Source organism: Lepisma saccharinum, chromosome 30, assembly GCF_977018435.1.
Source record: "Lepisma saccharinum chromosome 30, izLepSacc3.1, whole genome shotgun sequence".
Lineage (NCBI taxonomy): Eukaryota > Metazoa > Arthropoda > Insecta > Zygentoma > Lepismatidae > Lepisma > Lepisma saccharinum.
In genome coordinates this window covers 2,892,589-2,916,674 of record NC_139258.1, presented here as the reverse complement: position 1 = coordinate 2,916,674, position 24,086 = coordinate 2,892,589, and the positions used below count along the sequence as shown (strand labels likewise).

The 24,086-nt window shown below is 40.9% G+C and overlaps 1 protein-coding gene across 1 annotated transcript in view; it reads right to left on the bottom strand.

The window, feature by feature from the left end:
- Positions 1–412: 412 nt before the first annotated feature.
- Positions 413–24,086, bottom strand: part of LOC145981804 (uncharacterized) — a 107,437-nt gene continuing 83,763 nt past the window's right edge. The window contains exons 3-4 of the mRNA XM_083115231.1: positions 13,512–13,585; positions 413–7,342 (exon numbers count right to left, since the gene is read on the bottom strand). Coding sequence (XP_082971357.1) covers positions 3,698–7,342; positions 13,512–13,585 — 3,719 coding nt within the window. The 3' untranslated portion in view covers positions 413–3,697. The remainder of the gene's footprint in view (positions 7,343–13,511; positions 13,586–24,086) is intronic.

Here is a 24,086-nt window from a genome sequence, read left to right as displayed (position 1 = left end):
GTAAACTACAGGAAAATAATTCTATAATGCAAGCAATGCGTACATACAAGAAAAAGACTCTGTTTTTGTACCGAAATTTTGCTTTTTTTATTTACCATAATGATGTGCCTCTTGCAGCAGGTCTGTGCTAAAATTCAGCAAACTTGTGCAACCCTACACACAGAAATCTAATGAGACTCTCCCCTGTATGAAGAAGTTTGTCTTCAACCATAACTTCTGCACTTAAGATCCTGAATGTTTAAGGGTGCCTTACTCTTCTGACGTAAGCCCCCGCTAAGAAGGGATTTCCCTAAGGGGAAGATAGCCTAGGAAGGAATTTGCATAACTTGGCGGGGGCAAGGGGGCAGGTGCCCAAGGGCGAGAGGATTAACCTTTCGGCAGCACAGGCGTAAAGTTAGAATAAAACAATACATAAAATTTATATCTTTTATAACGTTAAAAGTACTTACAAAAATACCTTCATTTGTAACAGCACAATAAACACAAATCTAGACCAAGTTGTCTTTACCTAGGCTATATATTTTCCATGCACAAGCATGTGTTGATGTCATTCATCTTTAAAATGCATAGTCACTCAGTAAAATTAAAACAATAAGTGCTTTTAAATACATACGATCGTCCGATTGTCACACACAATTAAAACAAAATACAAATATCACAAAATTATCCTTGTCAACAAACTTTGTCAAAGTGCCACTATAAATAAAAGTAAGTTAAAGCTCTGATAACATAGGGCTGGCTACATGATACAAATTAATGTGGTAATTCGTTTGCGAATAAAATAAACCATATTTTATTGTATCACCTTATTATATGCTCCTAGTCACTACAGTACAGTTAATGCTTCACTAACTTCTGATCTTATATTCTTATGGAGAAAACTACTATAGTTAACTAAGTGTTAGTTTTCCAGATTATTATTAGTTGTCTGCACCAAAGCATATGGGATTCTTGTCAATCTATTTGACCAGGGTGTATGGATATGGTACATCATGTGAAGCTCGTTTGTACAACATAATTTCTTTATTTCAATTCATTGAAGTTGAGTGAATGTGCAATATATACTGCTGGACAATGAAAACCGGACACTTTAATATTTGACATCTGAATTGCAATAACAGCTCGCAGGTATATTACAGAATGTTCGGCAGATCATGTAGTACCATATGCACCATTCATAGGCTCGGACTTTGTTTATGCATTCGTACTTAATTCAGTTTCTGCAACATTTAGTTAGCCCTTGTACCAGAGCTTTTATCGACCCATTGAGTTATCACACAAAATGCAAGTGTCCGGTTTTTTTTGTCCAGCAGTATATATAACGTGAGTCATAAATATGGATACACGTTTGAAGTAAAAGTAATGTGTTACTGTACAATGTATGAGGAAATTGTGAATGGTATATTAAACTTGAAACCTCATTTTATGATTTCAGTTAAGAGTCACGCTTCCGAGCTTACGTCAATAGCCAAGATGGCGCTTAGCATACATTAGGAAGTTACAGTTTCAGCGTGGGCAATTCTATACCAGAATGATCGTGAGACTTGCGAGACGTGATTTTAACGTAACGTTGTTGCTGCTAAGCACACGGCTCTCACGATCATACAGGATTGCCCCGCTGCAACTGTAACTTGCTAATGTATGTTAAGCGCCATCTTGTCTATTGACGTAAGCATGTACAGCGCCATCTTGGTTAAGCTAATGACGTAGGCTCAGGCGCGTAACCCTTATCTGAAATGAAGTTTCATACCATTCACTATTTCCGTCTGCATTGTATAGTAACACACTGCATTTGCTTCAAACGTGTAGTCATATTTATGTCTCACCCTGTACATCTTTGGTACGTGATAGAAGGGAAAGGTGTAAACGCTTTTCATATATATTGAACATTAATTTGACTTATTTCTTATCATTGGATCCAAAGGGTTGCTAGTGAAATTTCTTAAAAACTCTTCATTAATTCTCTCTTGTTTCCAGTAATGTGAAACATTGGAAGAGTTTGAACTTCACAACAGAACAATGGTCAACACACTTGAAGAGAGGGAGGCGTGATTGGTTACTTGATTGCCTCTATAGTAATTGTTGAAATCCACAGTTGAACAATAAAAATGAATGTATCGAAATCCCATTACCAAAAGTATAAATTGAACTAAGCATCCACATTAACAAAAAGGCCATCATTAATGAATGCATTCTTTGTGTAAACTGTACACGATAGGGATTTAAGGTGTAATAGTTATAGTAGTGTTCAAGGAATAGTATTTCGCTTTCTGCAAGAACACTATTGTTTAGTTTGACCTATTTCGTGCAAATTTTAAACGGTGACAAATCAGTCATAATTTATTCCGTCGTTTCAATTCACCACTGTTGTGAAAATAAGTACTGGAAATTCAGTGTTATTCAAAATCACATGACAACTCTAACGTTTAACAGAAGGTTATACTTTTAAGAATAAAAATCGGTATGAACGAAAGCTCTCATGTGAGAGAATTTACATACAAAAGACGCGAGTTGTACGAGTAACACTAGACACGTCAAGGTGATAGTCAAATTCACGTCATACTTTCTCTGGTATCTCCAGATCGACTTGTGTGATGTTTCAGTTGGTCCTATAAGGTTTAGACAAAACCCTGACTTAGGATAGTGGCCACAGTTACAAAGATACCTTAAATAATTAACTTTCCGTTGTCGAGTTATTTTTGAATACCCAAAATATTACTTTGTATAATATGAACGAAATTCACACTGTATTTGGTCAAATTATAATCATGATTAAGTCAAGTAATACTTTGACTAACGTAAATTACATATTTGATTAGGATATTTGACTGTCTTAAATAATAAGTGCAAAGTTTACTTGTGATATTGCTATCTATCCTAGAGGCATTGGTAGTGAAAATCTACACAGAATTGTTCCTCTACCCAATACAAAGCTAAATATGAATCACAGACTCTCAACTTATAAATATATAACAACAAAATCCTTTTAAAAAATATACATAGATACTCAATACAGCATGTGTAATAAAATTATATAAACCTTTGGTATTCACAATGAAGGGAATAAAAGCACTGGTAAACACAACATGTTCCTTGCACTACGTAACTTGCAAGGGCTGCTAAAATTATACAAAACATTGTACACAACATATTGATAACATATATGTAATTCCAATGGTGTACATAAACATGTCATTTGGACGTATAGAGTTTAACCAAAAACCAACAAAAACTTGCAAACTGAGCATATAATCTGATCGCTTCACCTCACAGATTACTGCATTGTAGACTTGAAAGTGTAGGTTGAATAGAAGAGACTGCACTTTTTAGAATTGATCGCACCCCCTTTGCATGAAGAATGTATTTACACACAGATATACTAACCCAGATCCACCGTTCTGCTTGGAATAGCCATCAATGTTGGTAACAGTACTAATTTGACTCGCGTAGATAGCTTCCACTAATAGAAATAGTAATTTAATTATAGTACACGTCTCTTAGTCACCTGCATGGGAATAGAGGTTTAAGCTGATTCCTCACTTCACAATCGAGGAAAACCAACCGTAAATTCCAGTAATTGGTGACACTAAACTCACTTATGTGACGTAGTCCTACCTGTGCATAATGTGTGTGCAGATCACACTTAATGTCTTTGTACAGGTACGCAATAACAATATTTCAATTCCCGTCAACATTTTCACGTACTTCGAATTTCCCTCCCTTTTGAGAAAACTGGGAAGAAGCTTTCAATGGGTAGGATTGGGTCATCGGTGGCCATGGTTATTTTGTGCAAAGGTGACGGCGTGACGTCAGAGTTGAAGAAATTTTTATATATTTTGTATGCTGTGGCTGAGGAATTTAGATCAGCAGGTTCAGAAGATGATTCTACCTTTTCCTCCTCTTTACTTGTGCTGTGGTCTTCATCTGAATTCGTCTTTTCTTTCTTCCTCATGGAGTCCATTGTTGAAGTTTCTTTTGAAGCTAAGCTGTTCTCCTTATCTTCCATATCACTCATAGTATCTTTTGTGTTAGTTGTTACGTCGGAGTCCACGGTTGTGAAGAGGTCCATTATGGCGGTTGGCAAAGGTTCGTTGTTGTTCTTAGTTTTGCCACCAATCTCAGTTGATGCAGCTTCGGCTGTAGTGGTTACGATGGACGCAGTTTTCGCAAGCTTCATTTCGTCAGTAATGAAAGGGTTGGTGTTTAATTCCGGGCTGATGCCTGTTGGTGCCACGTCGCTCAATGTCTCTGCATTCGTCGGAGAATCTACTGACGGTGCACTAGCCTGTATGGTTGGTGGTGTAGGTTCCTTGTCTCCTGTGACCGCTACTTTGGCGTACTGGATGGGAGACACTGTCCCTGTTGATACGTCTTCAACGGAAGCCTTTTCGTCAATTTCATCCTTCTTCTCTTTGTCTTCATCCGGTCTGGTGTTTCCTTGTAATATACCGTTTCGCGTCTTCAGTGGGTACGGTCTTCGAGAGGCGGAAAATATTCCTCTGATCTTGTTACTTGTTGGAGCGACCGTTGTGATCGTTTTTGCTGGTGCTTCGTGAGGTTCTTCGGTTGAGTCTTTCTCAGTTTCTTCTACCTCACCAGGAGCCTCCGTGGACGAGTTCTTCTGGAACCTGTTTAAGTATTTGTTCTTTTGATACCCTCCGGGACGATATCTGCTAACGCTGGGTTTGAATCTAGATCGTTCTGTTGTCGTGGTGGTTAGGTACTTGGTCTTTTCGTCCCGTCTTGTTGGCGGCGTGGCTGTGCTTCTCTGCCTGTTGAATCTTAACGGATCCTTTGGCTGGTACCTTCCTCTGATCGGCGGCGCAGTCGTGACTGTCTCGCCAGTTTGGTTCTTTTCCGTTTTGTTGTCTTCCGCTGCATTTCTCTCGTTCTCCGGTTTTCGACGAGCAGAATATTTGTGCCTCAATCCCGTGATACCCAAGCGTGTCGGAAGTCGTACTCTCTTGTCGGAGTCCTTGTCATTGCCAGTCGTGGGTTCGTTTCTGTTGCTTTCTGTATTGTCGCTTACCTTCTGGCGTGTTCTGTTCGCAGATTTTGACAGCTGCGACAGACGATTTAGCCTGTTCCTGTAGTCATTGACACTGTACCTTGGTCTTGTAGTTATGGTGGAACTGAACTTTGATCTTATCTTAAGCTTGTTCTCCTCTGTGGTCGTAGAGACTTGTTCTGGTGCTGGCGTAACAACCGGAATTTCTTCATCTTGCGGTTGGTGATCGTCATTTGGAGGCTCGGGAATGTTTTCTAGTGGGTTCTCTTCCCTGATAGGCTCAATTTCGTGGTGCGGTGGTGCTTCAGTGGGACGAGGCTTCTTACGTTCTATCTTCACCTGCAAATCTGGATGTAATCTTTGTGGTCGTTTATCTACTTCACGTTCATGATCTTGGTTCGGTTGTCTTTGTGGCTTCTTAACTTCGCGTTGTGGTACTGGAGTCTCTTCTATTTCAGGAGCCTCTGTTGTTGGTATTGTGGTCTTAAAATGACGAACGGGTTCGGTTGAGGTGTTAGGTTGGAATTCTTCTATCTCGGGTAAGCGATTCCTCGTGCGATCTTTACCGCGGTTCCTGTTCGGCTTTCGTCTTCTGTTGTGTCCTCTCGGCCTCGTCGTGGTGAATTCGAACTGTTCCTGAGGTGGCACCGTGGATCGGAAGTTCCCGTCAAATACGCCTTCCTCTTCTTCGTGTTTTTGCGGAACGAATTGCGGTTCGAATTCCTGTTCAAATGTTGGCAGTGGCGTTCTGGGCGCGTCTGCAATGGGCGATTCTGTGTGAGATGTCTCCTCCTCGGGTTGGAAGAACGTAGGGCGTTTGGTCGGTCTTCGCTGTCGCTTCTTGTCCCTTACCTGTCCGGACAAAGCAAAGTCGCTGAAATCGTCGCTGAATGGTCTTTCTGTGGACGGTGGCAGAGGTGGGCGAAGGACACCCCTCGCACCTTGGGGTTGCTTGAAGCTCAGCCCGTGGTCGTGGAAGTCGTGTGGTCTCTGAGGCGGAAATCCAGGTACGTCGTTCTCGCTAAATGTGAACCTTATTGGCGGTCGGCGAGTGGTTATAACCGGAGTCAATGTTGATCTGTGATCGTCGAAGTGAGGTGTCAGGGTTGTCTGAAAACGTTGTTCGTGCTTCTTTGGCTTTTCCTGTTTGTGCGCTAAGGAGCCGTGCTCTTCAGCGAAAAACGGTCTCGTGATGCGAGTCCTGGTGGGAATTTGAGTTTCCAAGAATAACGAAGGGTTGCCAAAGACTTGGGGACTGAGCGAGAAGAATCCGTCGATTGTACCGGCAGAGAATCTAGTCGGGAAGGAGTCTCCGTTCGTTATAGGCTTCCTGTCCTCCAGAGGCAAGATGCCTGCATGGAGGCCTTGGTTGGGCTGAAGCACCGATTCTGGTATCCTGATTTGATGGAACGTTTTCTGATTCCCAGGTACTCTGTTTTGGAAGGAGGGGTTCTCTTGAGGTGGGCCTATTAAAGCCTGCGCGATCGGTCGGTCGAATTGGGGGTTGTCGTTTCCTCGGTCGGATTGACTTGCGAATATGTGCGTCACTACCGGGCTGGAAATGAAGGTCTGGCTGGTGGGGAAGATGGGCTCCTGGCTTTTCGTTCCCACGATCACCTCCCCAAAGGATGGGTGATGTTCGAACGTGTTGAAGGTTTGTTGACCGGGATTCGGGGGTGGAGGCGGGCGCTGGACTGCCTGGACTTCCGGTTCTGCAGGGGGTATCAGTCCGTCGTCCGGGTTGGGAAGCCCCAGCTGGTCGGTGGATTCTGGTCTTCTCTGACGCTCATCTGGTCGTCTCAGAGGCTTCCTCCGGTTTCCAATAATGATTTCCTCGGCGAGCCTGTTCTGATGCGGCGGCAGCGGGGGGACCAAGTCAGGGTGGGCAACCCTCACGGAATGCCTGTTTTCAGACTCCCGATGCCTGTTGTGGGCGGCGTTCCCCTTGCTGTGAGGTCTCTTCTCTCGACCTTTGACCGACACCTGGCTGAAGAGGTTCAGGGTGCCCAGAACTCCGGGGACGAAGATGCTGCTGTCTATCTTGCTGCCTATCCCCTGGTCGAGATCTCGTCGGAATGCGACCGTCTCGCGTCTCGAAGGGGTTGGCCTGTGTCGCCTGCCAGGGTGGAGCCTCACCCTCCCCTCCACAACGGCCGACCTGGAGATACTCTCCTTGGGGAACTCTGGTTGCGGCGCCGCGCTGGGGAGTGTGTCGTACACTGGGTTGTAGTCTGCAGGGCCGGTTTCCTGTATGTATACAGGGTCTCTCCTCTCTTCGACAACGGCTCTGCTCAACAGTGGCCGCCATCCACCAGTGCTGATCGTCAATTGGGGCTGGAATTGGAAATAACACTTGTGAAAATCATACAGATATAGTTAAATTATATATTATACAGGGTGCGGCAATGAATCGGTCGATTTTAAATACTCCACAATTAAGGCAAAATAATACATTAAGAAAATTAACAATTGAAACATAATGAATTACAATTAAACGTCATTTATCCGCATTAATTGGGACCGAAGGTTATGCGGATAACGATTTTTGCGTATAATCAAACATTTAACAAAGAAAATCATGTATAGTACAGGTTTATTTTATACATACTCACAGTACTACATACGTATACAGTACAACCCGGGTTCGATTCCCGGTGGCATAAAGTGGACTTAAAACACCAAATTAAACCAATCCAACGTATACAGTACAGGGTGTACCAAAAGTCCCATTACCTACTTTTGAATTGGAGACAAACCTGCAAAATGTTATTTTAACAGCATGTGTATGATGAGAAGTACCATGTACCATGAAATAAGACAAATAACCACCATTTAGTCCACTGGATCTGTGTGCACCGCCATTTTCATGGCACAGTATTATTCGCCTCCAAGTGCGATGTGAAATCCTACGTAACATGTCTGGCGTGTAAGAGAATACCTCAATGATGTGTTCAGAGACAAATGGATTGGACGAGGATCGCCAAATTTACCAGCACCTCTGAAATGGCCACCCCGAAGTCCAGATCTGACATCTTGTGATAATGCGCTATGAGAGCACATCAAACAGAAAGTCGCCCATAAACGTTGTCAGACAACTGAGGAACTTCAAGAAGCTGTTCGCAGTGCGTTTGCTTCCCTCACGCCAGACATGTTACGGAGGATTTCACATCGCACCTGGAGGCGAATAATACTGTGCCATGAAAATGGCGGTGTGCACACAGATCCTGTGAACTAAGTGGTGGTCATTGGTCTCATTTAATGGTATACCATCCTCTCTTCATACGCATGCTGTTAAAATAACATTTTGCAGTTTTGTCTGCAATTCAAAAGGGGGGTAATGGGACTTTTGGTACACCCTGTACAAGAAAACAAAATACATGAGAAAATGAAAAAACTCTCGTAATATACGTACAGTACGTGCCTAAATTACAGTACTGTACATGTACTGTGTTATTTATGCAAAAAAATAATCAGAACTGTTTTTTTTTTAACAGATTTGATCGTCTCTTTTGCCGCTCTTGCATTTTTGAGTGTGTTTGAGTGTGCGGATAATTGACGTTCTACTGTACTTTATTCATTGAAGAAGAAATACCAAATGCAACCCTTTGATTTTTATTTCTTTGAAAATGACATTACTGCCATGACCTCCATTCCGTTCCACATACTCGATCAGTCTTTGGATAGGAATTTCAGCCACTTATTCTCGGTTGGTTGGTTGATTTGGTGTTTTAAGTCCATTTTATGCACAGTAAGGCTAATCGGGACTGGACCTACAATTTAAAGTGGAATCCAAACCAATTGTGCCTCCACCGGGTATCGAACCGGGATCCCTTGATTACAAGGCAACAACGCTGCCACTGCACCACCAGAGAGGCTCTCACTTCTTCTCGGATTCGATATTTAAGTTCAATTAGAGTGCAAGGGGATTGGTTGGAAGATTTTTTTTGGTTTCAGATGCCCTCCAAATACTTACACGCGGACAGATCTGGCGGGCCAAGGAATATCCCCGTTTTTGTTAAGCGCTTTTACTGCGAATGCACGCTGTGCCCCGTTCTATGACTCAATCATATCTAAATTATAAAGCAGGAGCTGAAAGATGGTGGTAGCCAAGTACGTCCGCAGGATTTTTTCCAGGGAGTGGCAAGGAAGGTATTTTTTCTTTAGGGGGGCAAACAAGGCACATTTTCTCCAATAATAGTGTTGTTCCCTCAAAAAAACATTGCTTAAATTTGAATGTATCATATTCATGTAATAATTAACACACATTATTGCAGCTGAAATGAAATTATACGTGAAAAATATATAATTTTTGGTTAACTTTCATTTTCCAGGGGGGGGCACGCCCCCCTTTCCCCCCACGTGTTACCTCTACAACAACTATTGTTGCAAAATCGCCCGCTTCATTGCCGCACCCTGTATATTAAATTGTATTAGAACGCCAAGATAAAGCATTGTTTTAAAATTCAAACTTTTCTAAACATTTCATCCAAACACCAACATGCATTTCCGAATTTCAAAACACACGTGCACATGTCAGTCATTACTTGGTAACTTGCTTATGACATCATCATTGTAAATCAAACGTAGCAATTGCTATAAACTTTTTCGGCAGGGGCTGGAATTGTAAAGGTGAATAGGGGATAGTCGCTTTCTGGGGGGGGGGGCATACACAATAAAATGTTTCGTGTATTAAAAAACTATAAAAAATGGCATTTTAAGGCAAATTTACATTTACTACTCTGCGTTTTCCTCATTTATCCACTGCTTTTATTCAAAATGTTGATTTTCTCAAAATTTCGCAGGGGTTGTAGCCCCTTCAGTCTCCCCTCTACGTACGCCAGTGACTTGATATGACTTCCCCCTTACATGAGACAGAAAATAATTATTCCTCTCATCATCGTTACGCTGTAAAAAAAAATACAGTAAAACCTCGTCAATCCGGACTAATGGGGGGGGGATAAGTTGACCAATTTAACGAAAGTCCGGATTAACTGAAATAACCTAAAAGAACAGTAGAAAGTGCATTAAAACTTCGTTTATAGCAACAAAACACGTTTATTATGGTGTATTCAAAGAACATAGGCCTAAATACACTATACAGCACAGTACAAAGTCTGCGGGAAACAGAATTTCATCAGTGGTTGACTGCCTTTGATTGGGAAGTTCTCTTGTTGACTTCTAGCCACATTTAAAACCTTGCATTTTGCTTTCTCTTTGCCTTTGCCTGTCCGGATTAACGAAGTTTTACTGTACAACTAAATGATGGATGTAATCAACATTATTTGTCACTGTACTCCGTGACTGACGGTAAGCAGTATGTATAAAAGAGCCGAATGTGTGTTTTCGGAAGGGGGCAGAGAGGCAGGAGTGCCACCCCCCCCAAGGCCTTTTGTGTACCCCCAAGATCATGTCATAATCCTCATAATTTATTTCACTACCACAGCGCAAGTCTACTACTATATTATTAGTGACAATTGCTTTTTTTGATTTACTAAACGCTGTATTGATCTGTTCCCTCCTAAATGCTTACTTTTCTTAATCTAACGGATTAAATATGGTGCACCTAGTAGCAAAAGTGAATTGGAACCAGCTAAAACAAATGAATTACTATAGAAATATGATTCCTCTCTCCCCTCCTCAACGCACATATCGCAGTATGGTACCAAGGCGTAAACTTTTTTATCATTTAAATTTGTAATATTTTACAATCAATCAATGTTTCTTTTTGTTTGAAACCATTCCGCTGAAGAAGTACAAATAAGATATAACTTTAAGAAATATATCCCTTCAAAGTATCTTCCATTGAATTCGATTTATCTGTCTCCCAGGGGCGCGCGTTTAGAGATGATGCTTGATTTTACCCTTCACAGGGTGCTAAGTGTCAACGAAGTTCAAATTATGCTAGATTTAGAACCATGATGCTAGGGTTGGCATCACTGAATGAGGAAGGGACTGCTTCTTCCTCGCTGGACCATATAACCGAGCAACCCCTTCCCTTCCACACCCCTCACACATCCCGCTGTAAGTGGAAGATCGAGGTTCCTCAGCAGCAGGGAGGATTGTCATTTTTGACGTCAGCTGGAGCAAGCGAGTGATAGCAAACAGTAGCGAACCTGGTCAAGTGTACACACATTGCGCTCTTAAATTTTAATGAACATTAAACTCCTAAAAAGTAGAGAGCTGGAAGTAAGTACAAATGAACAGTAGGAAGTTCCTCACTTCCTACATGGAGCAATCGTCCCTGTTGTGGACACCCCTGCTGAGAGGATGTACTGGGATTTTGCCCCGTGTACAGTGGGATCCATGAGTATTACTAAGCAAATTGTACATCACCATGTTCGTGCACCTTATTTGATCCAATAAGAGCTTCAATAATTAAAAGAAAACTCAAAACAAGCTGTTGACAACTTCTGCACCAACATACATAAAAATCCATCGCTTAAAAACACATAGGATGTAAGAGAAAAATTAATGAAAATAGTCATGGACAATTTGCAGGGTAATACTCATTGATCCCACTGTACAAACAGACCCTGGCCTACACTGTATTGATTTCAATAATTTCCCTAAAGCAAAAAGTGTAATCCACAGTTCCACACACAAAATGTGGCCAAGAGTAAAGAAATATGCAAATTTAACAACTTGATATACACTCCAAAACTTTCATTGTCTCGTGTGCATTGATTGCATGATCTTTCGTTAAAAAAGAAGGAGAAAAGTTTTTGCACACAAAGCATCGTCATGCTAAGTGCTTTTCGAAACGGACACCAGGGCGTGCTGCATGCCAAAATGCCAGTCGCTCGCAGAAGAAAGAGTGAAAGTGACCTGTCTTGTTCTCGCCCTGTTATTATTTACGCATGTGCATGCAGCATTGTGTAACGACGTAATTAAGCTGGTTCAATGTACTCGTAATAATTCTAAAATCAACATCAATGTGACGTGCAATACATTATGTTGTCTTTGTTATAAAAAATTGCTGTGCGTCGTGTATGCACGCAGAGGTTAATTCATGTACACGTAGGTACTTCATGATATAAAGATTAACACGAGGATACAAAATAACAACGATATAATACTCAACTTACAAGACCATTTCCAAGATGGCTGAACACATAATCTTGTAATCCACAACTTTACAAACAATTGAACGTAGATTCAAATATTATGCACACTTAACACACAGAGGAGTCAATGGTTTTATACCCAAGCCACGGCATTTCCGTGTACAGTTCTACGTACCGAATATTATGGCAACGTAAGAATGGGGGGTGCAGGGGGGTTTACTTGCCCCCGACCCTGATATATTTGGGAAGAATTATGCAATTCAAATGATGAATTTTGTAGAGACATTTTATTACAAAGAACATTGTTTTCTGCATGTTTTAGAGACTATCAGTCACAGCAATTAACTGTCATGTCCAACAAAATAACAAGAGCACGTTTTCACGAGACATTAGAATCATGTTCAGTGCTTTAACTAGGGAACGAAAAAATTTGCTCGCGACGGGATTGGGAAGGAAATATTAACAATTCTGACGTTAGGGACTGAAAAAGCCCCATTTCCCGACCCGTAAAGGTACCATGAAGGACAGTAGATTATGTAGTCTCTCTTTGATATCTGTGTAGTGTGAAAAGGTACAAAAAGACATAGAATTGTTCATCATCAAAGTGAGATGTTTTTGGAAAGTCGACTCGAGTCTGAGCTTGTACATAACGTCAAAATATTTTCAATTATATTTGAATTTTATGATTTGTAAAGTAATAATAATAGCAACAATAATAATAGACTGATAATAATAATAAAAGTTTATATGCAAGATATGAAATCATGCTCTGCCCTGCCGCCATGAGGGAAAAACCTGCTGGCACCCTTTACAGCCTGTTCATGACGCAAACTATATATAGGATATATTATTGTGTGTGTCTATAAATGTATACAGGTAAATTTTAAATATGACAATTTGCCAGTTTTTTTGCATTTAGTGTTAATTAGTGGCTTGATGAAATTTCAGTACCAAATTATTTTATCAATTCTAACTTTTTACATTTCACTATGTTTATGGCACGTGTGCAGGGCCGGATTAAGGTGGGTGCTATTGATGCTGCAGCATTAGACCTATTCTTGAAATAGGTCCAGATGAAAACAGATGAGAATTTTCCGAAAGCTGAACAGTTTTCTTTTGCTATATTAACCTGAAAATAAATCTTAGAATGAAATTTGGAGCTCCAAGTTCGGAGGCCTAGACACAGCGTTACTTATTATACAGTTAGTATTATTATTATTTGCGCTGTGACGTAACAATAACATCGTTGTGTTTATTGTTCACAGAAGATTTCAAGCATCAGGCCCAATTTCGTCGGCCCTGCACGTGTGAAATGTGTCAAAACGTTGAGTAATTAAAAATTCAGTCACTTGAGAACAGATTAATTATTATTGGTTCTTGTATGAATGTGAATACACGGGTAATGTACAAAACTTGGAAGAGAATATAGTCATACTTACTGCCGTTAGATCATCTGTAAGTGATCCCTGCTGTGCATCTGGTCTCGAAGCCGTTAATCCAATCAAAGAAAGTGCTACAACGAAAGGAAAAGCTACATTAGTTCACAAAATTAAGAATTGTGATTATGTTGTATTGTTCAAAGTTTGTACAATGAAAAAAAGGACAATGTTTGAAAGCAAGGTGGACCAAAGCAGAGAATCTCCTCTTCTATCGATATGTACGCTGTACGCACTACATAAATTTTACTTTACACACACTTTATCTTCCCCTAAAGTCATGTATTAATATTGTACCCTCTTTACGTTAATCTCTTGGTAGTTGATCAGATATAAGAAAATAAGACATACACAGTCCGTCCAGTGGGAAAGGTGACTAATGAAATTAAAGACAAGACGTTGTGGATTGGTAGTTTACAATAACGTTTATTCAAAATAGACACCTTTTGAGTCAATACATGCACTGAAGCGGTTGTAGAACCTTGTGAAGCAGTCTTGGTACTCCTGTTTCGAAATTGCCTCCAAAATCGCGGTCGAAGTCTTTTGGACGTCTGAAATGGTGTCGAAACGCATTCCTTTCAACGCCAATTTCAGTTTTGGAAATAACCAGAAGTCGCATGGAGCTAAGTCTGGAGAATATGGGGGGTGATTGAGCTCCACTATCCCTTTTTTGGCCAAAAACTGGCGTACTAACCTGCCCTTGCGCACGGGTGCATTGTCGTGCAACAGAGACCATGAGCCCTGTTCCCGATATTCAGCCGAACTCGACGAATCCTGGCCAATAGACGATGCCAAACACCCACGTAATACTCAGCGTTCACAGTGTGACCGTCTGGAGTGAATTCCTTGTGGATGATGCCTTTGGAATCGAAGAAAACCGTGAGCAGGGTTTTGATTCGGCTCTTCTGCATGCGCATTTTCTTCGGTTTTGGAGAGGCTGGACCATCACGAAATCTTGCATACCACTTAAACACGTTCTTACGACTCAATGCCTCAATACCGTAAACAGTTTGAATCATTTGAGACGTCTCTGTTGCACTTTTACCCAATGTGAAAGAGAATTTAATGTTGGCACATTGCTCCGTTTCCGACCGACGTTCAGCAGCTACTGTCAGTCACAAGATCCGTGTGCGTCGACCGTTGACGCTAGTGCTTTGCAACTTTGCTGGAAGAAAGTCGAAATGTGTCGCTACGTAGTACATATACTTCTCCATAGATGGCACTGGTGGTTCCGTGGCAAAAAAAGATCAGTCACCTTTCCTACTGGACGGACTGTGTAATAAGTATAGTTCAACAATCTAAATATTGCACATATGCAAATAAAGTTATGTGTCCGGTTCCATGGCTTCCAGTCTCTATATAACTGTACTCTATTTCAATCTTTCACTTCCCACACAAACTTCTCTCTTTGCACTATTTATCTTTTATTTCTCGGACTGTCTTTCATACTTCCAGTCTACCCTCTTCGTTATGTGATAAGGGGTGCTTACACTTTACGTTACACTATAAAGATGGCTCGTCTGGGGCATGATCACTCATTTCGCTACCTTCTCTAATAGCTTCCCCCCGCCGTTCTCTTACTTCTCAAAGGTATTTCCCCACTTGCTGCCCCGCTTCCTGTCTTCTACCACTTCTATCACCTCCCTCCCTGTCAAGTTTCTTAGTTCACGTGTAGAAGGGCACTTCACGAGGATGTGCTCGTCTGTCCCCTCTCCATCGCACAAAGAACATATCGTTTCCGCTGCTTCGTTTATCTATATTAGAGGAGAATCTCTAAATATGGGCGAAGGTTTAAATATGGGTTTTGGAGTTATCAGCGCTTCCTGGTGTTGCAGCCTGGCAGAGGCTATCGGAACTGGTTATCTGTCAAGGACAAAGGTTGCGGCGCCAATTCGCAAGAGAAAGTGGTGGTTAGATTCGACCTTTGACGCTGTTTTGGAATTGCGACCTCTGAAAACTTTTTGCAGGTATTTTTTAACTCGGCGTTTTCTGAATTCTCATCTGCTTTGTATAGGTTATGATATTAGCGGTACATAAAACAAATTTGGGCTTTTATAACGCCATGGTTTTTATGTGAAATATGTACCACAGAGAGCAAAAATAAATTGAAGAAGAAAAATAGCGTGATGGTCTAAATATGGGCTATGCCATTAGGTCTAATGTTGAGATCACATTTTCAACAAATATTTGGACGTTTTTCTTAATTTCGATTTTTCCCATTCCGCGTGATTTGCAAAACAACAGATTCATAAATATGAATTTTATAATGTTTCAGCGATAAATGGCTGTTTTTTAAAATTTTAATTGCTTTTGTGATATTACCACTAGTAGCCCACATTTAGACCACAATTTTGAAATACACCATTTTACCATTTTTTGGAAATTGCTTCTTTTTTTTTAAAAAATGGAGACCTTCTATACTTTAGCATGCTATTACATTTAAGTATATATTTCATAGATATGCATAAAAGGGGGGTCCATATTTAGACCTTTTCCTCTAGGGGTCGCGAGTTCGAATCGCGGCCTGGGTGTTCTTTGTTTGAGTGAACTGTTGTTGGGACTGGACCTACAGTTTAAAGTGGGATTCGAACCACTATGCAATGTGCCTCCACCTGTTATCGAACGCGGGACTCCTTGATAACGAAACCAGTGATAGAGCCGTAGAATCTTCGGACACAGAAGATTACATTTTGTAAGTCCGTACTGTGCAAGACTTTGATTTGATTAATGATATGAAGGAACACTCATAAAGAACACACAAACTCAGGCCGGGATACGAACCCGCGACCCTTAACGCGCTCTGCTAACCACTCCGCCACAGAGGTCGGCTGTGCAACACTGTAATTTCCTCACGTGCAGGGGCGTATATTCAGGGCTATCTACGCTTTCTGCAAAGCCCAGTCTCGGAGACCAAAAAATAAAGGGAAAAAAAATTGTCAGAATATGTGCATAAAATTGTTCATTTCAATAAGAGAATGAACCTGAGTTTCTTAGGAGTTGGAAACCTTGGCCACTTTGATTGAATTCGCAAGGCGAGGCAGAAGGGTGCCGTGTGCGTTGAAACGTGACAGAACTTCTACCGCATCAGTGTTGCAAACCGATTTTCCCAGGAACGGGGAATTTTGGAGCGAAACTATTACAGAAAATGGGAAAACTGTGGCATATGACGGGGAAATTACCCTCTGAACTTCCCAAAACGAAATCGACCAATAAGAAAAAAATAGCATTTCCAGCAAACTTTTGTCCATTCTAACACTATGATATGGTGAGATAGTACAGATTTTGAACCCAGTATACGCTAGTGCTCAAGTGTAATATTTCGACTATAATGCACAAATCAAAAATATTTGCTAAAGTGTCACGAAAAAATGATGTGCGTTGATAGGGTTTTCACCTACGGATATATATGTTATTCCATGCATCCTAATCTTTCACTAAACAAGTTTTCATAGTAATAGCCTAAATGACTTTTAAGCATGCTGGTAAGAACAGGCAAATAAAAGTCAAGGTCTCCGTGCATATAGCACCGTGCCATGGGGATGTGGGGCTATTTTGGAGGTGATGTGGTCAGCACCACCTCCGGCCGCCTTTATCCCCCAGGGTTGCCCCCAGGTACTCATAGATTTGAGGCTGGGTGAGCCTAGAGCCACTTTATGTGGGACAAGGCTGGAAACATTCCGACCTTAGACACCCACAGGCCCGTAGGGGCTCATCCCTTACCAGCCCCCCAAAGGGGGGGGGGGTTGAAGCCCTGAAGATGAATTTCTCAGTGCATTACAAATTATTATGCAAGACGGCCTATAGTATTATGTGGGTGTGAAACTTGGTCCCTTACATTGAAACTTGGTCCCTTACATTGAAAGAGGAACATAAATTTAGACAATTTGAAAATAAGAACCTTAGGAAAATCTTTGGACCTAAAAGGGATGAGGAGACAGGTGAGTGGAGAAGGTTACATAATTTAGAACTACATAATTTGTATTCATGTCCAGATATTATTAGAATGATTAAATCAAGAAGACTTAGGTGGGCAGGCCATGTGGCACGAATGGGAGAGGAAAGAGGAGTTTACAGGATTCTTGTTGGGAAACCTGATGGTAAGAGACCTGTAGGAAGGCCAAGACGAAGGGATAATGTCGAGATGGACTTAAAGGAAATCGGTAGGGATGGAAAAGATTGGATTGATCTTGCCCAGGATAGGGACAGGCTTGTGTTGCTGCAGCCATAAACCTTCGGTTTTAAGAAGGCTAGAGAGTTAGTTAGTTAGACGTTTAATTCTGATAAGAAAGTAAAATTAATTACCAATACACACTATGTATATTATTTATATGTAGTATTTCGGAAGGGGCTTTGGCCCCTTAGCCCTCCCCCTGACTACGTGCCTGCCGTGAATAGAACCCAGGTCTCACGCGAGGCACTCAGACATCCTACAGAGTAAGGCTCTTAGAAGTGGCAAATATTTTGTTTAACTCTTTACATAATTGTCGCACCCCATTTTGTTTTAGAAAAATAAAAGGCTTAAGGCCGTACTAAAGGTGATTTTGCGGTAATTTTTCAATAACAGATGGCAGCACCGAGTGCCATGTTTCCAGATCTACGCATAATCAAGATAAGTATATACAGGTTGGTCGATCAGGGTATTTACTGATGGAAGATGACGTCACATTGACTAGTGGAATTTAGACAAAATTCGTAGGTGTGCAGCAATGTTTCTGATTTTTATGAGATCAGTTAGATACTCTTATCAGAAAAAAGAAGGAGTGTAGGAAAGTAGTAAGAGGTCAAAATATTCCAAAATATTAACAAAACAATCGTGTGGTTAGTTCATACACCAAACAGAGCAAATAAGAATAATACAATTACGCTCGAAGCAACTGCTGCGTTGACTACAAGATAATAGGTGTGTTTCACCTACGTCACAAACTGTCGAATTATGACTTCGAGCAGCCATGATTGAGGCCAGTTCTTGTAAGCACGGAATTCAAGCGGCGGGCAGAAGATACTAACACAGACATTCGTGATTTAAAACAATGTTTTGTTTCACAACAAAATCTTGCTTACTGGTCATAAAAGACAAAAATGCACCGGTCTTGACAAGAACGACCACTTCAACGCCATCTGTACGCAGCAGTTTGAACATGACGGAGACCTTATATTTTCTTTTATTTACTTAAATACCTTTAATCGTAACAAAATTATAGGTATTCCAGGTTCTAGTGAATAAGACAATCTTTCATATCGGAAAATTTGTTTCTTACTGAATCTATATTAATGCTCCGCGATAATAATAATACGGTAGCAGAAAAGCTACGAAGCAGAGAAGCAAAATAATTTGTTCCTGAGAAAAATGGTTGGTATTCCTCCTGTCTACACAACAGGCCATCAGCTACTGTCCCACCTCAAGCTGCTATTAAGGAATTAATTGAAGCCAAAGAACTTGTTTGGGAAGGACCCCTGCCTTGTAACTCAATCACACAGGTCCTGAAGCAGCCCCGGAAGATGCGAAGCAGAAGTTACGCTTTGATAGGAAGTGGCTACGTGTGGCAATTAGTGAAACCATGTCCCCTTTCTTCGCTCCAGTTGCTCGATGTATGGAAGGCATAATGACCACATATGGAGAATTGGCCGAGCGTGTGTGTGGATATTTACATGCGATGTGAGCGAGTGTTGCAAACCTATGATTACTTACAAGCGGGGTTGTTAAAGTTGCAGGAATTATAAATAAATTCAATTCCCGTCCGGGAGAGAAAATCAGCAAGTGTAAATGGGTCCAGGAACTTTTTCCGGATGAATTTAATTACGGTTCAGGAACCTTTTTTTGGATGAATTTAAATACGGTCCAGGAACCTTTTTCTGGATGAATTTAAATACTGTCCAGGAACCTTCTTTTTTGGATGAATTTAAATACTGTCCAGGAACCTTTTTTTGGATGAATTTAAATAAGGTTCAGGAACCTTTTTCCGGATGAATTTAATTACGGTTCAGGAACCTTTTTTTGGATGAATTTAAATACGGTCCAGGAACCTTTTTCCGGATGAATTTAATTACGGTTCAGGAACCTTTTTTTGGATGAATTTAAATACGGTCCAGGAACCTTTTTCCGGATGAATTTAATTACGGTTCAGGAACCTTTTTTTGGATGAATTTAAATACGGTCCAGGAAACTTTTTCTGGATGAATTTAAATACTGTCCAGGAACCTTTTTTTTTGGATGAATTTAAATACGGTCCAGGAACATTTTTTTGGATGAATTTAAATACGGTCCAGGAACCTTTTTTTGGATGAATTTAAATACGGTCCAGGAACCTTTTTCTGGATGATTTTAAATAAGGTTCAGGAACCTTTTTTTGGATGAATTTAAATACGGTCCAGGAACCTTTTTCTGGATGAATTTAAATACGGTTCAGGAACCTCTTTTCCGGATGAATTTAAATACGGTCCAGGAACCTCTTTTCCGGATGAATTTAAATACGGTCCAGGAACATTTTTTCAATGAAACAATACGCAACTTGTACCTAATTTAAATTGTGCGAGAAAGAAGGTTCCGGTCCTGCATCGCAACCCAATAGAACCCATTACAATTTATGGGTTACTGGATCTCTAACAACCCTGGTTCTTAGTGCCAAGAAATCCAGGTTCTGTATCAAGAATCCCGGTTGAAGCCGTGTCATACAGGTTCCTGCTCGTACCGAGTTGACCAATGTTAGTTCATCAAAATGCAAGTCTCGCGGCGGCCAGGTGCAAAGGTAACTCCGCGCGCAGAGGTTGATGAAGAAATGTAATTAAATTGGGCTTCATCGACGCCTCCAATCGAGTTAATGACTAAATGAGCGCAAGAGAAGGGGGTGATGAGGTGCGTAATAAAGTAACCGAGAGTAATATAGCTGTTGTTGTCTGTGCACGTGGAACTGGAAGTGAGCTGTCACAAGCTGCAACCAGCCATGTGTACCGCCCTTGTGGATATTACAGAGGAATTGACACGTCACTTGCCCCGTCTACTGCGGTTTTTCTCTCTGCACTCACGCGTCAAGTTGATTACACGGTGCAACACTGACTCGTTTACGTAAGTTATTTGGTACGTATCAGGGGCGCCGACTTGTCAAAATTATTGGGGGGGGGGCTCTGATCACTGAAATAAAAATTACGTCTTCGTATAGCAGTTTTTAAGCAGCTATTATATTCCTCATGCAAATGAAATGTAACAAGAAAAACGTGTGTCTGCTCATTTGTTTTTTAGATAACAATTAACATTTTTATTTAAAAGTAGGCTATGTATTTACATTAAGAGGCCAACATAACAGTTTTATGCCGGCCTCGGTAGCCGAGCGTGTTGGGTGGTCGGCTCAACTCGCTTTGATCCGGAGGTCTCGGGTTCGAGTCCCGACCAGGGCATGGGTGTGTTTTAATGTCCGCAAGAGACTTGTAAAGAAAGGACATGTGACGGGTGCAAAGAACCTACTGATGACGTACCCATAAAAAATAGCGAATATTTACAATATTTAACAGTTTTATTTAATTATTTACATAAATGCTAACACAAATCGCAGTAAAATTAATTTTACTTTTTTGTTCTTGCTACAATATTTTACTTTTTAAATTAAATTTTGCAATAATAAATAAACACATAGCACGTAGTGATTTAGCAATAATGCCTTTGATCATAGCCGTTCCCGCTTTCGCAATACAGACTTTTCATAAGCTTTCCTTGCGTACTCTACTGCAAGCCAGTGTTGAATAAACTCGAAGACTTTAGAATTATTTTCCCCTTATTCTTTGGACTAGAGGAAGATATTTCGAGGATAACTAAATATCGTACAGATCAATATTGCCTGAAAGTTGTGTTTACGACCTCAAATTGTTCAGAATTCACTAACATTTGATGGTGTATAACATTTCAGATGTGTATTTAAAGTTAAGTTAATGTTGCACAATTCAAAGTAAACTTTACAAGAGAAGCAAAATAATACATTAGATCCTCTTAAGCAAAATTATTTCAGGGGCTCTGCCTCCACATCATTAACATGGGGGGGGGGGGTCGAGCCCCCCAAGCCCCACGGAGTCGGCGCCTATGGTACGGATTTTGTGTGATAACATTTTAGGTCATTTCCTCAGATTTCTAGTTCGAATTATTTCTATTATTTAAGATTATAAAACTTTTGCACACAGAAATTTGCATGCAAATAGATGTGGAGTCGGCGGCCCCCGGATTCGAGTCCCGGCCTGGGTGTTCTTTGTGTGTGTGTTGTCATCAATTTCATCATTTAATGACTCATTCTCATCGTCTCGATTAGTCAAAAGTGGCAGAAAAGTGACGCTGAATAACAAGAGTGAAATCAAACTCTAATAAAGGATAGGTGGGATTAAGTGTTGTATACAGAACGTGATATCAAATTGTGTTGAACGCAGAACAGTTTGGCAACGCTGGGGCAGGATTACATGGCAAGCAACTGATTGCATCGCCCACACTACCTTCCCTCTCGACCCCTTCCCCCCTCCCCCCTCGATTATGTACCCTACTCATGTTTCCTGCATTTGCTCCGACTGCGGGACGGCATGGGTTCGAGTCCGCCTGGGTTCAGTCTCTGGGTTCTAGCCTGTGTATAGGACCGGTGGCAACCCACCATCGTGAGGGAACTTGGGGCCTACGAGTGAGTAGCATAACGGCTGAGGGTTTGACGTGCTGACCCCATGTCACCGGTTCAAGATCTCCACACCTCTAGGTAGGATTGTGGGAGGGAGACTGGATGTCGGAAGGGTAAATTTCTCGTATCGGACAAACAGATTTCTTCCAATTTACAGGAGAAATTACTTACCGAATGCAGTTTCTTTATACTTCTGGAAGTTCGGGGAAGTGTTATCTCGCATTGTTCATTGAATTTTGCCGGTAAATCATCTATTTTTCGATATAAATGTGTGACCGATGCACGGAAGCTGTTGCATCCATTTCCTTCTATCCGGATGTTGCTTGTGTGTGGTGACGTAATCACGGTCAATGCCAGTCAGTGTTTCCAAACACGTGTTTTTGTAACTGAAGAAGGTACGTTTCCGCAAATGGTTCGCGGGGCTATGTGTCAATGGTTCGTGGGGCTATGCGAGAATGGTGTGTGGGGCTACGCGTTTTTTTCTAAACCAATTTTTAACTTGTAACCTAAATGTGACGGGTGCCGTGGGGTGGAAACACTGCATGCCGAGTACGGTAGTGAACCTGTGACCGCCATTTTGTGTGTTACCGAAGGCAAAAAGAAACGAAGGTAAACTTACTCGATATGTCGCAAATAGAGCTTATTTCCTTGAAATAAGCGAAATGCCACCTTCAACAATGTTTCTCAATGCAGAATACGAAAGTACGAATATTGAAATGAAAAGAACTAGCAAATTTCAGCCGTTTGTCCGATACGAGAAATTTACCATAATAACCAATTTTTTTGCATGAGTGACAAACATATTTTAGCATTCACTAAAAAAACATAATTTTTCATTCATACTTTTTGTTTACAGAGGTTCAGTTGTCATTAATTATAATAATTACCAAAATTACCATAATTACCAACCAATTGTACACTCTCTCTCCCCTTTCCCTCGATTATATACTCATATTTCCAGCAGTTTCTTCGGGGAAGATGTCAAGATCAAGACATATCATGGAGGGTTAAGACATTTTGAAGTTTCGTGGGCATCCTTGGCGGCGTAGTGGTAACGTCGCCTTGTAATTAAGAGGTCCCGGGTTCGATGAAGGCACATAGTGGTTCGGATCCCGCTTTAAACTGTAGGCCCAGTCCCGATTAGCCTTACTGTGCATAAAGTGAACTTAAAACACCAATTCAATCAAATCAAGCTTCGACAACTAGCCCTGCCTTCTAGTTCCTGCTTGGTAGCATGCGCGCGAGTATATATAATTGTGTCAAGGACGTTTTTAGGGGGTCCAGGGGTCCGTACCCCCGAAAGACTTACTAACTACAAATATTAAATAATGAAAATAATTAATGAAAAAACTGAAATTAATTTGATTGATTGAATTGGTGTTGTAAGTCCACTTTATGCACAGTAAGGCTAATCGGGACTGGAGCAACAGTTTAATGTGGGATCCGAACCACTATGTGCCTCCACCGGGTATCGAACCCGGACCCCTTAACTACACGTAAGCTAGATAATGAATACGTGTTGTTATATCATTATTGTTATACCGTCTTATTCACCTATTCATGTAATAAAAATATAATAATTAATTTGAATATTTTAATTAATTTAATATAATTATTTTTCTTTAAACATTATTATTATTATTTTCAGACACTTGCTTCGAACCCCGCCTCCCCAGAAACATTTGTATAAACGTGCCTGACTTGTGTGTATTATAATTTTGGTTGTTAGAAATTGTTTCATTGTTACAAATATCATGTTTGTTTAGTTTATCAAATACACAAAGGAGGAAATAACAAAAATATAATGCCGCAGTTCTCATGGAAACGCATAAGAACGCATTTTTAAAAGGAGCATTAAAACATGGTGCTGAGAAGGTTTTGGTTAAAAGTTCCACACACAGGACCGAAATGTGCGAACCATTCCTCTCAAGTCAGT